At 31.5% G+C, this 13660-nt stretch overlaps 1 protein-coding gene across 1 annotated transcript in view; it reads right to left on the bottom strand.

Moving 5' to 3' along the window:
• The window catches only part of LOC129226853 (tyrosine-protein phosphatase non-receptor type 13-like), a 72870-nt gene that overhangs the window by 41156 nt on the left and 18054 nt on the right, over positions 1–13660 (bottom strand). The window contains exons 6-11 of the mRNA XM_054861483.1: positions 11572–11664; positions 9877–9937; positions 7878–8231; positions 5858–5984; positions 3003–3108; positions 1853–1930 (exon numbers count right to left, since the gene is read on the bottom strand). Of these exons, the coding sequence (XP_054717458.1) occupies positions 1853–1930; positions 3003–3108; positions 5858–5984; positions 7878–8231; positions 9877–9937; positions 11572–11664 (819 nt within the window). The remainder of the gene's footprint in view (positions 1–1852; positions 1931–3002; positions 3109–5857; positions 5985–7877; positions 8232–9876; positions 9938–11571; positions 11665–13660) is intronic.

Here is a 13660-nt window from a genome sequence, read left to right as displayed (position 1 = left end):
GTATTCTTAAGTGTTTGACTAATAGAACTGAAGGTTTAACAAAATAATTATACAACTTCATAGCAAAACAAGAGTAAGAAATACTACAAAAAATTTAAGTAAAGTACAGGTTGATTATAAAATAACGTGAGGTGTTCAGAACCCTCTAGCGAGTGGAGTACTGGACGAAACATTGCCAAATTTAGTGGGCGTACACAGTAGATCATGGGATTTCGATTTCTGAAATAAAAAAAATAGTACTAAAAATCGTCACCAGGGATATTTTAGCATTGAAAAAGTGTACTATTGCGAATATTGAAGGATTAAGTTCTAACTGACAAAATATGCATCAATTTTATTCCCAAAATATGATTTTTACTAACAAATGAGTTTAATATGATCAACATCGAGGTACTTTCCATGTGCTGCATACAATGCACAATATTTTCCACACATCCCGGAGAGGGAGGGATTCATTTCCCCTACCTGTAATTTCATTCGAGTTTTCAAAGTTGAGACATCGGGAACATGGCGAAACGTCCCCATGGCGAAACGTCACAAGGTGAAAGATAGGGCAATCACAGTGGCCATACCATAGGAAATGCATGACTAATAAAACTATTATCAAAGAAATGTTGCTGCCATACACTCAGTACCTAAAGCTCAATGTGGGGTGATGCACCATCAAAAAGAAATGTTATTCAAGAAGAAATCCTTGCTTCCACACCAAAATTTCTTCATGACGACTTTTGGTATTATTCTTCTCTTTTTTCGAATTGGTTTTATTGAACCTTATTTATCAGTAACAAACATTTGGAGTAGAAAACTTGATGTGGGCTGCATTTTTTAGCATTTAATTCTTCAGTATTCGCAAGTAATACACTTTTGAAGCAAAAAAATTCCCCCTGATGGTGCATCTGGTACTATTTTTTATTGCAGAAATCGAAACCCCACGGTCTGCTATGTATGCCCATGAACTTTGGCAATGTTTCACCCAATACTTCACTTGCTAGAGGGCTCTGAACATCTCACTTTATTTTATAACCACGCTATATAATATATTTTCGTATAAGGTGAGTTCCTCTCGACATATTTTTCTTTACAAGGAAACGTACAGCAGTAAGTGTGCCATCTCATTGTTTTGAATTATCCTCATTACTTTGAATTAGAAATTCAAATTAATCAAAGCTTGGCAAACAGGATTCTGTTAAAATCAATGGATTGGAAGATGTCGTCTGCTGCGACAGCTATAAGTCACATGATTTAATTTTTGAGCAGTCATAGGGTTGCAATTGCTCGGTCTACTCTTATTATTACTCTATGGTTAAACCAAAATATTCAAACAAATACTACAGAAAATTTCCATTAATCGCCAGAAATGTTTAAAAAACTTTGCTTCTCAATTTTGTTTACACAAGACGCTTTTTCATTGGGGACGTTCAAATTCGGGGACATTTTTTCTAGAGGACATTTTTACCTCTAGAATGTTTTTTCTGAAAATGCTTCTTGCGGGGATGTTTTTCCCTAGAACGCTCCTCAATTTAATGACACATTTCACTGGTCTGGATTTGGCTGCATTGAATGTCAATGCTCCTAGTTTAAACAAAATCCTTGATTCAACGATAACTTTTTCTAGCCCCTTCACAATCATTAAATTGGGGTTACACCGTACTTTGATTAAGGCATTTGGTAAGGGTAAAGAACAAAATAAAAAAGACACAAAAAAAGGCTATAAACTTTTGTTTATAATATTCATTACACCCTACGGGGTATAACTTAACAAATTTATTTGATTGTTTAAAACAAATCTCAACTGTTTCTCTCTCCTCCCCGCTCCCCCACAAAAAAAAAAGTCATAGCAAAAATAGCTTACCCCATTTTGAGGGATAGGAACTGTCAGTTGATAATGGGGTTTAAGTTTTCCAGTGATAAATTCTGGTCCAGGAAATGACTGTAAGAAAAAGGAAAAAATAATTAAAATTCATTTTTAATTGACAAACAAAAGACTTCAAAAGCTATTAAAGCATAAACACTAATAATGTAAAACTTCTAAAAAAAATTATTCAAAATTAAATTTTAATCTTTTGCTTTTAACTTATTCCTCAAAAACACTGCACACATCAATAATTTTAAACCAGTAATAATAACAATTTCATTTAAAATAATAATAATAATACCATGAAATTCGATGTTATATGATTGAAAAAAAAAAAAAAAAAAACTAACTGGTTGAAAATTCAGATGATCCTTATAAAATGAATTTGAAGAGGAAAATTTGACAGAATAAAGTGATGAGTTCTGTAAAACTCTGAAACACAATTCTACATTTTTTTTTTCTTTTCTTTACGTACATTTAAACAATTGATTTTCTGTTAAATTATTTCTGGGCAAAGATCAACTTTTTCACTTCTCAATTAAACTGACATTTTAATGATCCCAACCCTTTTTCTTTTCTCTTCTACAGCTATTCAAAACCAGTGGATCACTTTTCCAGAGGGAGCTATGTTACAGACCAATAATTGTTGTTATCATTACTTTGATGCTTATTTTACTAAACGTATGTTTTTCCAGAAACCAATTACTGAATACTTAGCTCTAAATTTGTGTCATTGTCACTAATCACGGTTTTCAATTTGTAACATTGGATAAAAACAACAAGGCACATGAATCAGCTTCACGGGCGAGATGTGACCTGCAAGCTATAGGTTGTGAGTACTACTGTTTTAGATAACTGTACTGTCCAAAATCGCACTTCTCTTAAATTTCCAAAAGAGAGACCTCATGATTTTATAATATTAATCATTTTTCAAATCAATCCAAATTTCAGGATTTTTTATGCTGAAAAAACCGACACTAGTAACATTATCTGCATTTTTAAAAATTATTATTCAATTATCAAAATTCAAAATTATTGTAAGCTTAGGAATAGAACTTTTTGTAACTAAAATAATCATGCAATTCTTATGTTTTTCTTCTGGTTAAATATTTTTAATTTAACCAAAATTGTTCAAAATTATACTTACTATTTCAGACCATTTGATGAAAGAATTGGGCATCACTTTATCAATTGCATAGTAAGGTTTTTCAAAAACACAATCAGGTTGCCACACCAATGCATTATCATCAGTTCTAAAAAGAATGAATGGAAAATGTTACCTAATATTTATTAAATGGGAATAAGAAAATATGGTAATAGATGAAAAGGAAATGATAATAATGATAAAAATGATAAGCTAATACTAAATCAACATTTGGTAAGCTAAATAGCAGTCATTAATTCAAAGAATTAACGTAAGAACCATACTGATTTGCAAACATATACCAAACAGTCCGTTATCACACCCAGAGACTGCAGTTTCACAGTTGTTATTTTGGACTCATCAGTCTGGAACAACCATAAAGAAACTGAAATAAACCTCATGAAAAAGCTGCCTAAACTTTGGCTTTGAGATGGAACTAAGAGCTTCAAACAATACTGACAATTTAAAATTCAGGGATTTTTCTTTTTGTGATTACAAAATGATAAGGCTAGATAGGCTTGAATAAACATATGAGTGCATTAAGCTATGAAATAATTTGCTGATTTATTTGCAGTCCAGTAATTAATCAAATGATTACTATCAATATTTACCATGAGTATTTTTTATTATTGATTATTGTTAGTCCTTTTGATGTGCAACTTCTCTTTCTTAAATAACGTGTTCTTTTACATAAGAAGCAAAATTAATTTTTCTGTACTGTTTAGTACTGTATTTTTTTTCTTCATTAGAAATTAAAATTAGATGGTGGTTTTATTTAACCTCCTTTGTAGGTAACAATCATTTGTAGTTTAAAAAATAAATGTGTGTTACATTGTTTGGTATTTAACCCTTCAGTATTCACAATAATAAACTTTTTTGCAATGCCAAAATTCCCTCTAATAGCGATAGAAATTCAAATCCCATGGTCTAATATGTATGCCTATGAAATTTGACTATGCTTTTTCCAATACTTTACTCGCTAATGGGGTCTGAACACTGCACGTTATTTTATAACAACCCTGTATTGTAATTGATGCTTGTATATTCAGTTTATACAAATAAACTACCATAGATTCTTTAAGGACCATATGTTCGGAAGTAGAATATTAAAGTTTGGTAATTACAAAACATAACAGCAGGATTTTTTTTAACAAAAACTTTGCGGTTTTATTAAAAATAAGATTCCGATGTTTATATAACAAGAAAAAAAAAGCAAAATTCATAAATTATTTGCATCAATATTTTTCTTGAATAAACTTGAACTTAGGGGACGTTCACACCCCATAGGGGAGAGGAGGGAGGAATGGGACAGTGGGAGGAGTGGGACAGCTAAAATTATGGCAAAATAAATCACTTTATTTTATTGTCAGTTTGACCACTAGAAGGCCTGTTTATAGCTTCTTTTTGTTTCATACTTGCATTTTATCCAACAGGAAGTTTCAGTTAATAGTTGGAAAAAGTTAAATTTCTCATCTTCAAAGTAAGTTTCTAATCTATTTTTAGTTTTATTTCTTTATTTATGTAATTTGTAAAACTAACATAATATACTATCATTGTAATCTTAAGTATATAATGTATGCTTATCTGCAATTTAATTAAGCCTAAAACCAGCATGGTTTATGTGACAAGTTATTTTTTAGAAGCAATGTGTAGAGGGAGGAATGGGACACTCCGAAGAGGGAGGAATGGGACATGCCTCATAAATATGTCCCTTCTGTAAAGGGGCTGTTCAAATATTACGTAAGCATGTTTTTATCAATTTTTGACCTCTCCTCCTCCTTCTCAGCAGAAATATGCAAATCGCAAACCCCCCTTAATAATAACATAAGCTAATAGCACCCCCCTTCACACTTTTCTTAACAGTAAAAATTCAATTTAAAAAAATTGAGACTTAATTTTTAAAAAAAAAATACTTGTTTAATTTCCTTATTTAAGAAAACTTCTTAGATCACAATTTTAAAAGAACTTAGCCATTTGAAATTTTTTTCTAGTTTTTTTTTTTTTTACAATTTAAGATTTTTGAAAATGTCTTACGTAAGCATCACTCAAACATTCCCCCTTCCGTTGTCACCAAAAATAAGCAAATTACTAACCCCCCTCCCCTAACTATGTTGCAAGGGTGGAAAGCATTTATGATACTGAAAGCTACAATGCAAAATTTATGACAAAGGACATGAAATTTTAATTTTCCTCAACAGGATGACTGTAGCATTATAGATAAAACAGATATTATCATGAAATTACCGCCACCACAATTGGTTGGTGGGACTAGTAGAGCACAGTCTTGTTTTTCTTCTAATGTGGACTTTTCTAATTATGACATTCGCTAATTTTTCTGTAATTTTCAAATGTGTCCCACTCTTCCCATACTCATGTCCCACTCCTCCCACCCAGGAGGGAGGAATGGGACAAAATTCTTGAAATTTGTAATTAGTCAAGTGTGAAAATAATAAAATGTTTAAACATTGTGTATATTTTTAAAATGTAGTTATAATATGCAAGTTTATTGTGTGAGCTTTTGCATTAATGAATAAGTAGAGGATTATGAATAAGAATCATTTATGTGAAAAGTGTCCCAATCCTCCCTCCTCTCCCCTACTGGTCCTTAATAGGTTAACCTAATTTAAGAAGAAAAATATCTTAGTTTGGTGAACAAATTAAAAGTTACAGAAAAAACTATAGATGAAAATTAATTTCATTTAAACATCAACTTCTTCTGAATTTATAAAACAATTAACTCGTATTATGTTTTCCAATCAGATCATTCTTTTCAGCCTTGCATCAAAACATCCAGTTTTATTTTACCAGTATTTTAGTGTATAGTTTACGTGTTTTATTTATATTTCAATTGCACTTACTTAGCACCATTAGAACTTTCTATAGCACAATTAGGAACTTCTGTAGATGACTTAGAGTTTATGGCAGGGAGATTGGCAGGGTTCTGTGATAATATCATTGGAATAGTAGATGTTCTTGGTTTCAAACCTATGGAGATAGTTCAAGATATGACTGAAGCAAATTTAGTTAAAATAAGCATCACTATGTTTTGAACTGCAGTAGAAATAAATTAATTACAGTCGAACCCCGGCAAAGCGAGCAAATGATATAACAATCCCCCCCCCCCTCGTCGTAGCAAACCTTTTAAATGGTCCTAACTGAAGCCCTATGCCGTTAATGTAGTTTAAAATGCTTCTAACGATCACTAAACGGCAGACAATTGGCTATAAGTACCTAAAAATTTCAAATATTTTTAACTTTTCATAGCACTTGTCTTGGCTACTTTCTTTACCAATTTTTTCCATAGGCAAACACCATCTGCTGCAAAAGTTAAACCATTTTCCACAAAATAGCCTGGCATTAACCACTTTTTACTAATGCTAAATTAAGCACCATGGCTGGATTAGGCAAATCTTTTTTTTTCTGTATTGTATTAAGAATTAAGTTAAATTTATTCTCTGAAATTGGAAAGCAGCCCAATTCTCCATTCACAAGGAATTTTCCTTTTTGAAATTTACTATAGTCACTATCTGGCAGAATTCTAATTCTAAGGCAGCTATCAGTGTTTTGGACAACATTTTTTGCGATAGAAACTAGATAAACAAGTTGTAGATTTGCTTACTATAGTTGACAGAAAAATCAACAAAATAAACATGTAATGCAAAAGTTTGCAACCAAATATTACATCTTTAGTCCCACATTATGGATGAATAAAAAAATAAATAAATAAATAAATACATTTCTATAGTTTGTATATTACTGTATACAAAAGATAATACTAATTTTTTACTTAATTTTATCGTAATTACTAAAAGAAATATCATGTTATAAAGACATTCATCATACAATTGTCTTAGCAAGTGTGGACTTCTTTTTGAAGAATCGGATGTAGCAAACCCTCGATTATAGCAATCTCCTTAGGCAGACCATTAAGGGTTTGTTATAGAAGGGTTTGACTGTATTATTTTTCTTTTCCAGCTTTTAAGTAACTTAATCAAGAATTACAGGAGGTGGAGAGTGGGCTTGAATTACACAGAGACCAAGAAAGCTTTTAAAACTGAAACACGATGTTGATTTTATATGACTAGCTTTTGAAATATAATTAAGGCATGTAGCATAAATTATAACATTATTATCATAATTCTTGTTACGCATGGTCAGCCTATAAGGTCTTCAGTCTTCCAACCTCTATGATCCAAAACTGTGTCTTTCAACAAATCAAGTAATTTTCAGTACTCACATGTTAGCTCTGAAAACTTTCTTAATGGAACCGTTCTATAACAAAAAAGTTGTAAGTCTGGCTCAATATCTCACAGTTAAAGATTTACATCAACTTCTACATTTAATCTGTTTCTGTATTTATCTTATAGATGGGTATATCTTGAAAATCCTTTTGGTAAAAAAAAAACTATTAAAAAATGTTGGACCAAAGAGTGATAAAATTTAAAATGACTTTTTTCTGAGACACAGGAAAATTAATTTTGAAACACTAAAGCAGTCAATTGAAGAGTCATCGGTAAAAATTACTTTTAGAAGATAACTAAATGTGAGTTTTTCTTTCTCCCAGTAAAGTTGATGGAGTCTCTAGTTTTACACCTTCAAGAAAAAGACTATGTACCCAGTTATTTGCTATGGTTATGTTGCGTCTATGAGAAGAATGATCATTGAAAGTTAAGGAGCGGAATTTTAGACACATTCGTATTATTTATACATTCGTTGTAATAATTGAAAAAGTAAATTTAAAAAAAAAAATGCATAGTGAGTGAAAGGAAACAGAATAGTGTATGAAACAAACAAGAAATATACTCAGCTTTCTGATATAAACTGATGAATGTTAATTAATATTTAAAAAAATTACACAATCCCAAAATATTAAAATACCGTCCAGCATAGATGGACCAAAATCTTCAAAGACAGGATAGTCAGGAATTTCAGAACTTAATTTGAGCAACTGCAATTTTTTTTCTCTTTTCTTTAAATCTTCATAATACAAATGAATAGTGGATGCAGGAGATATTTCTTCATTAGGAGTCTCTACGTCTTTTTCAGCAGTCGGCTTAGACTTTCTTATATTTTTTATTTCTTGAACATATGCTTTTTTCCACATTTCTTTGGCATTAAAAGGGGTTTTAGGAATCACAAAATTAGAATTAATATTAACTCCAGAGCATGAGATACGTCCGCAATCTTCTGAGATTACCTTAGCTTTTTCATCTTCATCAGACATACCTTCATCTGCAATAACAATAACTATATTGAAAAACTTAGATCCTTAAAAGATGGTAAATATTTTATCAAACAAATAATCTTTTTAAATTAAATTTCAACATAACTCACTTGCATCAAAAACTGAACCCATTTGAGTCCGACATGACTGAATGAAATATCAGACTCAGCAGTATTTTTGCATCAATTAAATATCGGTACTTATATTGCAACTGCGATTGGTTCAATTTTTTTTCAATCTTCAATTAATGAAGAAAATTTTATCAAAATGCTTTACTTTAGATGTAAACTATATGAGGCAGTGAGAAGCAAAAGGATGTAAGTTTTCAAGTACATGTTTAAAGATAACATCCTAGGTAGGCTTTCATTGATTTTTTTCCCCTAAATCAGGCTGTATAGCAGCAACTACCAGGGCTACTAGTACAATCTTTTGCCCCAAAACAAAGGAGAGGTTCACCTACCATGTGTACTGGCCATCTTCAAATTTTTAATTTTGCCACTTACATCCCTTCACTTCTCACTGCCTTATATGATATATTGCAGAGGCTCCCTGGTGTGCTCCAAGGAGTGTCAAAGTTGCTGCATAGTGTCCATGGCATCAAAATATGTGTAAAAATTAGAGAAACTAACTGTAAAGTTCAAATTTGTCAAAGGGTGCTGCAGATTGGAAAAGTTTGGGAGGCCCTGATATATTGCATAGTTATCACAAACAAACAAATAGTAAATAACTTAATTTTTTTTCTATTTTGATTCTTTCAGAGCAATTTCAGAAAATTGCCAAAAAATGATCACACTTGAAACTTTATTGGAGCAATACATAAACCAAAAATGAAAATAATATTTTGACATTTATCTGAAGTTTTATAGAAATTGAAGCTCAAATTTACTGCATTTTGACTGCTGTACAAAAAAAGAATTTACTGAACAAAGAATTCACTGTAACTCCGCAAAAACTTCCTTTTCTTTTTCAATAAAAGGGATTGATTATTTGCTAAGCCACTAGACAGAATGTCAGGTGTAAATTTCCTCAAAGTCACCTCCATAGGAATTGCATCTTGCTTAGAAATGATGACTCTTAAAAGTTAGCAGAGTAAGAACTGTTAATTGTCTAGAGCTTAGAAAAACCATAAATTAAAGCAAGTGTTACACACACACACACTTTTTAAGTGATCCTAGGTGGAAGTTATTGGGGGAAAGCTTTACCTAATTAAAGTGACTTACATTGTATCTAGAGTATCTGATATAACATTTGTATATATAGCTAAAAAAGATTTGGTAAAATCTGTTATTGTAATTTTTTTTAGTTAGTAAAAAGCCTTTCATGAGTAAAAGAGAAAATAAATAACATTTTCACTTCACTAATAATAGATTTCTATTTCCTCAAAAATGTCACTTACACAAGTGATTAATACGCACATATTATTTCCATGTCACACTTACTTGAATGCTTAAACCAACACTTACATGCAACCAAATTAAACCAATTTAATATGTAATTTTTTCCTTCTTTTTTCTTTTCTTAAATAATAAATTTGAAAGATTATATCTTAAAGTTTTCAACTGCAAGAACAAATTTTTAAAAAATAATCAAACTTTCAAATAAATGCTAAAAATAGAGTCCATGTTAAGGAAAAGGAGAATTGAAAACAAATACCTAAAGGATGTCTTTCTCTACAGTTGCTGTTTTTTACATCTAAATGGTATAAATCTTCATCCTTAAGAGGGAAAAGAACAAGAAAGTTTTGTGATTAACATTTTTCATATGCACATAAAACATTTTTCATAGAATTAGAGAAAAAACACAAACATCACAAATAGTAATCCCTTACTGGACCACAAGTTATGAAATGTGATGAATAATGTGAAATAGGTGCAATGCTGAAACATAGAGATTCAATATATATATTTCAACAAAAAAGATCCAATGCATAAAAAATTTTTTTAAAAAATTAAATTCTGAAATTTTGAATTTAAGTTATGTTTTTTGCAATCATGAGTTGCGACAAGACCCTACTCATTGGTTATTACCACAATCACTTGTTTCTAGAAATGGTTCCTGTCCCTCCTCTTGGGCGGTTAGGTGTGCGCCCGTGTGTGTGTGCGTAGATCTGTGTGTATGCATGTTGGCATGTATGTATGTGTTTAAAGGCACATGTGTGTATGAGCATGCATGTGTCTAGGACATGGCCGCCGCCGACCAGGAGCAGCAGCTACCATGGGACAGTTCTCAGGACCAGAAGAGTCATGCCTGCTATGGAATGTGGGGTTGAAAAAGGAACCAGACATCAAGGACGGTCAAGTGAAAACAATTAACAATCGTGATTGCTCAAAAACAATTGTTTTCCTTGCAAACATGCTATAATATACATTGCTTGAAACACTTACAAAAGAAAAAAAAGCAAGAAGCTATTAATGGACATTAAAATTCATTTATAAAGTGGGTTACTTTCCCAAGGTTGACTTCTGTATAAAAATATTGACTTGAATTAAATGCCATCTTTGTCAACAACATTAATTTGGCTGATGCAGAAGTAAAACTTTAAAATTTTGGGGAAAAAACAAAACCAAAATTGCCCTCTTTAGTACTTATGTTTTTCGACGTGCTAAACTTATTACAGGGATATTGTTCTATTTTGGGGGAAACTTGGTGTCTTAGTGGAACTTTAATTCCAGAAGGAAACTTCAATTTAAAAAAAAAATCGGAAGGGGAGCCCCTGAATCCCCCCCCCTCTAAATCAATCAAAGGTAGCATAGAGTAGCCTTTTAATTGCTTCAACTAATCAAAATAATCGCCAAAAATTTAAAGCAAAAGGAAGAAAAATCGGAGGTGGGGACAGACTGCATAAAAGACATACCGTATTTCCGATATTAACACATGAAAAAATGCAGTAATTTTAGTGTTTAAATAATAGGAAATCATCCCTACTATATAGGGACAAATCAAGCAAGATGGGAGCACTTAAACTAAGCACTTTACGAGAGCAGCATACTTCCTAAGCATTAAGTTTCTCTTTGTCCTCCCATAAACCCTCCCCTCTCAGCAAATCTTTGATGAAAGACTCAAGTATTAAATCGAGTTTCACAGTGGTATTTTATAGGAACATATTGAAAATGAAATTGGTCCATCCATCCAATGAAGACAGCAAGGAACTGTTCCTGATTTTTTAAGGAATTCCACACTCATTCCCTGATTTTTCCCAAATCGCTCAAATTCCTGATAATTCCACTCTGATATAGTAATATGGATGATAAAAAGTATTGCTTGCAATGAAAGAAAAAAAAACTAGAAATATTTGTAATGTTTATGAATAAAATTCCATTGATAATTGGAGAAATTTAAATTTCTTACTTCTGGCACACCTAGAACTTCTTCATATAAGGAACAAACAGCTTTCTCAAAAGAAAAACCATTTAGGTACTTCAAGGCATGACTTTTGCATATCTAGTAAAAGGAACATTAAAATGAATATGAAAATCATAACTTTTACCTATAATTTATTAAAATATTTGCCACTTCCCAAGTTCTAACACTTACTGTTGAATAAAAGTTAGTCCAAGTCGGATATCCAATTTAAAATTTTTATTTTGTGACATGATTCAACAATATATTATCATAATGTCCAACATTGGCCACCTAGTCATTAATAGACAGGGTTGGATTTTTTTTTTTTTTTTTTGGCAAAATGGTATTTTTGCCAGGACAGTGGAAAAAAACCAATGCAACAACGGAAAAAAAGGGCAACAATGGAGAACTCTTAATCACAAATCAAGTTCGCATTGCATTTTGTTAATTATGGAAGAGCAATCATATATGTGATACATTTAAATACATATTTTAGTTATTCATTGTATCATTAATCAAACTGAAAAAAAAGTATGCAACAGTGATAGCGATGAATTTATATACCTGCTAAGAAATATATTTCACTATAAAATAATACATAATATTTTTTTAAGCTCTATTTCTTTTGATATTTAAACAAATTGCATCTTTGAGATTAATAAGTTTAGTAAAAATTGTGAAATTGCATGATTTTTTTTTCCCCCATTTTGATTTTCAAGCTATTTAAAATTGACAAAAGGCAGTTGAATAATAATACAAAAATATAAGGACTTTTTTCATCCATGAAAAAATGCTTTTTTTTCTTTTCAAAATTAGCTCTATATCCAATATAATCCTATTAATTTTGATTCTAAGGATTGGAGTTTCAATGGTGCCATGCCCATTATCATGACAGACGCAGCCATTATACATTCAGGGAATGTGCTTGCTATAAGTGTGGTAGGCTGTGGGACGAAGGCATAAAAGATGCTTAAAAACATGGTTTCGTTTGCCAACATCGGGGACTACAAAAAGTGATATTTTTCTGAATCCTTAGTGTCTACAGATGAAAAAAACCCAATGTTTACAAAAAAATAGTGTCTCATAATTTTTTTACAGGCCACTAGAGATACATGAAAAGGAGTGAAACTCACAAGCAAGAGGCGGACAAATATTAAATACATAAAAAAATATTATGCATGTACATTTAAAATATTATGCATGTACATTTAAAATATTATGCGTGTACATTTAAAATATTATGCATGTACGTTAAAAACATTATGCATGTACATCAAAAAATAGAGTTTTTTTTCAAGAAGCAAACTTCATTCTGAAGTATCATCGTCAGAATCATTGAATTCATCTATCTTGTTTTTGCATATAGAGTTATTTTCCTCCTGAGAGTTTATACACCTACAGTTGCTAGAGGAAAATTATGTGCATGAGTAACTTTACATCTTCTCTCTTCGAAGAACACAGAGTTTTCGGGCATGCACAAGAGATTAGTTTTTGAACATTATCTGACGCAATGGGAATAGTGCTCCATTGTATTTCAATACTGCCCGCATTTATATCCAATGTTCAGATGAAGTGGGAGCATTATTGATTAAATCAGTGGGGCTCAACCTACAGCCCGCGGATCAAATCTGCCCTTTGAAGCTGACTCATGTGCCCCGTCGTTGTATTCAGTGTTAAAAAACGAAAAATATATTTTAAAACCTTCCAAAAATACTAGTAATCTTCGTTCGGTGTTATGAATTTTGAAATCAAGTAGTCATAAATTGATTTCTGAAACACAAATGCAATAAAATAAGCATGTAGTAATAATGACAACACTTTTGGTTCGTCATTGTCTTTCATTTCCCTTGTTTTCCCATGCTATTTAGAAAAACTTAAATCATAATAAATTTGATATTTATTCTGGCCCACGAGATTCCTATTAATGTGAGTTGTGGCCCACATGTAAAAAAAGTTTCTTCACCACTTGATTAAATTATGCAAGCATCAGCAATGAATATTTGCTTGATAGTTAATGCACAAACGAGGGGATAGGGTAGGAGTCAGAGTCCGGAATTGGTTCTTTTTCACTCCAGCTCCGCAGCCCTGGTGAAAA

The sequence above is a fragment of the Uloborus diversus genome, chromosome 7, assembly GCF_026930045.1.
Source record: "Uloborus diversus isolate 005 chromosome 7, Udiv.v.3.1, whole genome shotgun sequence".
Lineage (NCBI taxonomy): Eukaryota > Metazoa > Arthropoda > Arachnida > Araneae > Uloboridae > Uloborus > Uloborus diversus.
Note: the sequence above shows the minus strand (reverse complement) of the source record. Positions and strands in the feature narration are given on the sequence as shown.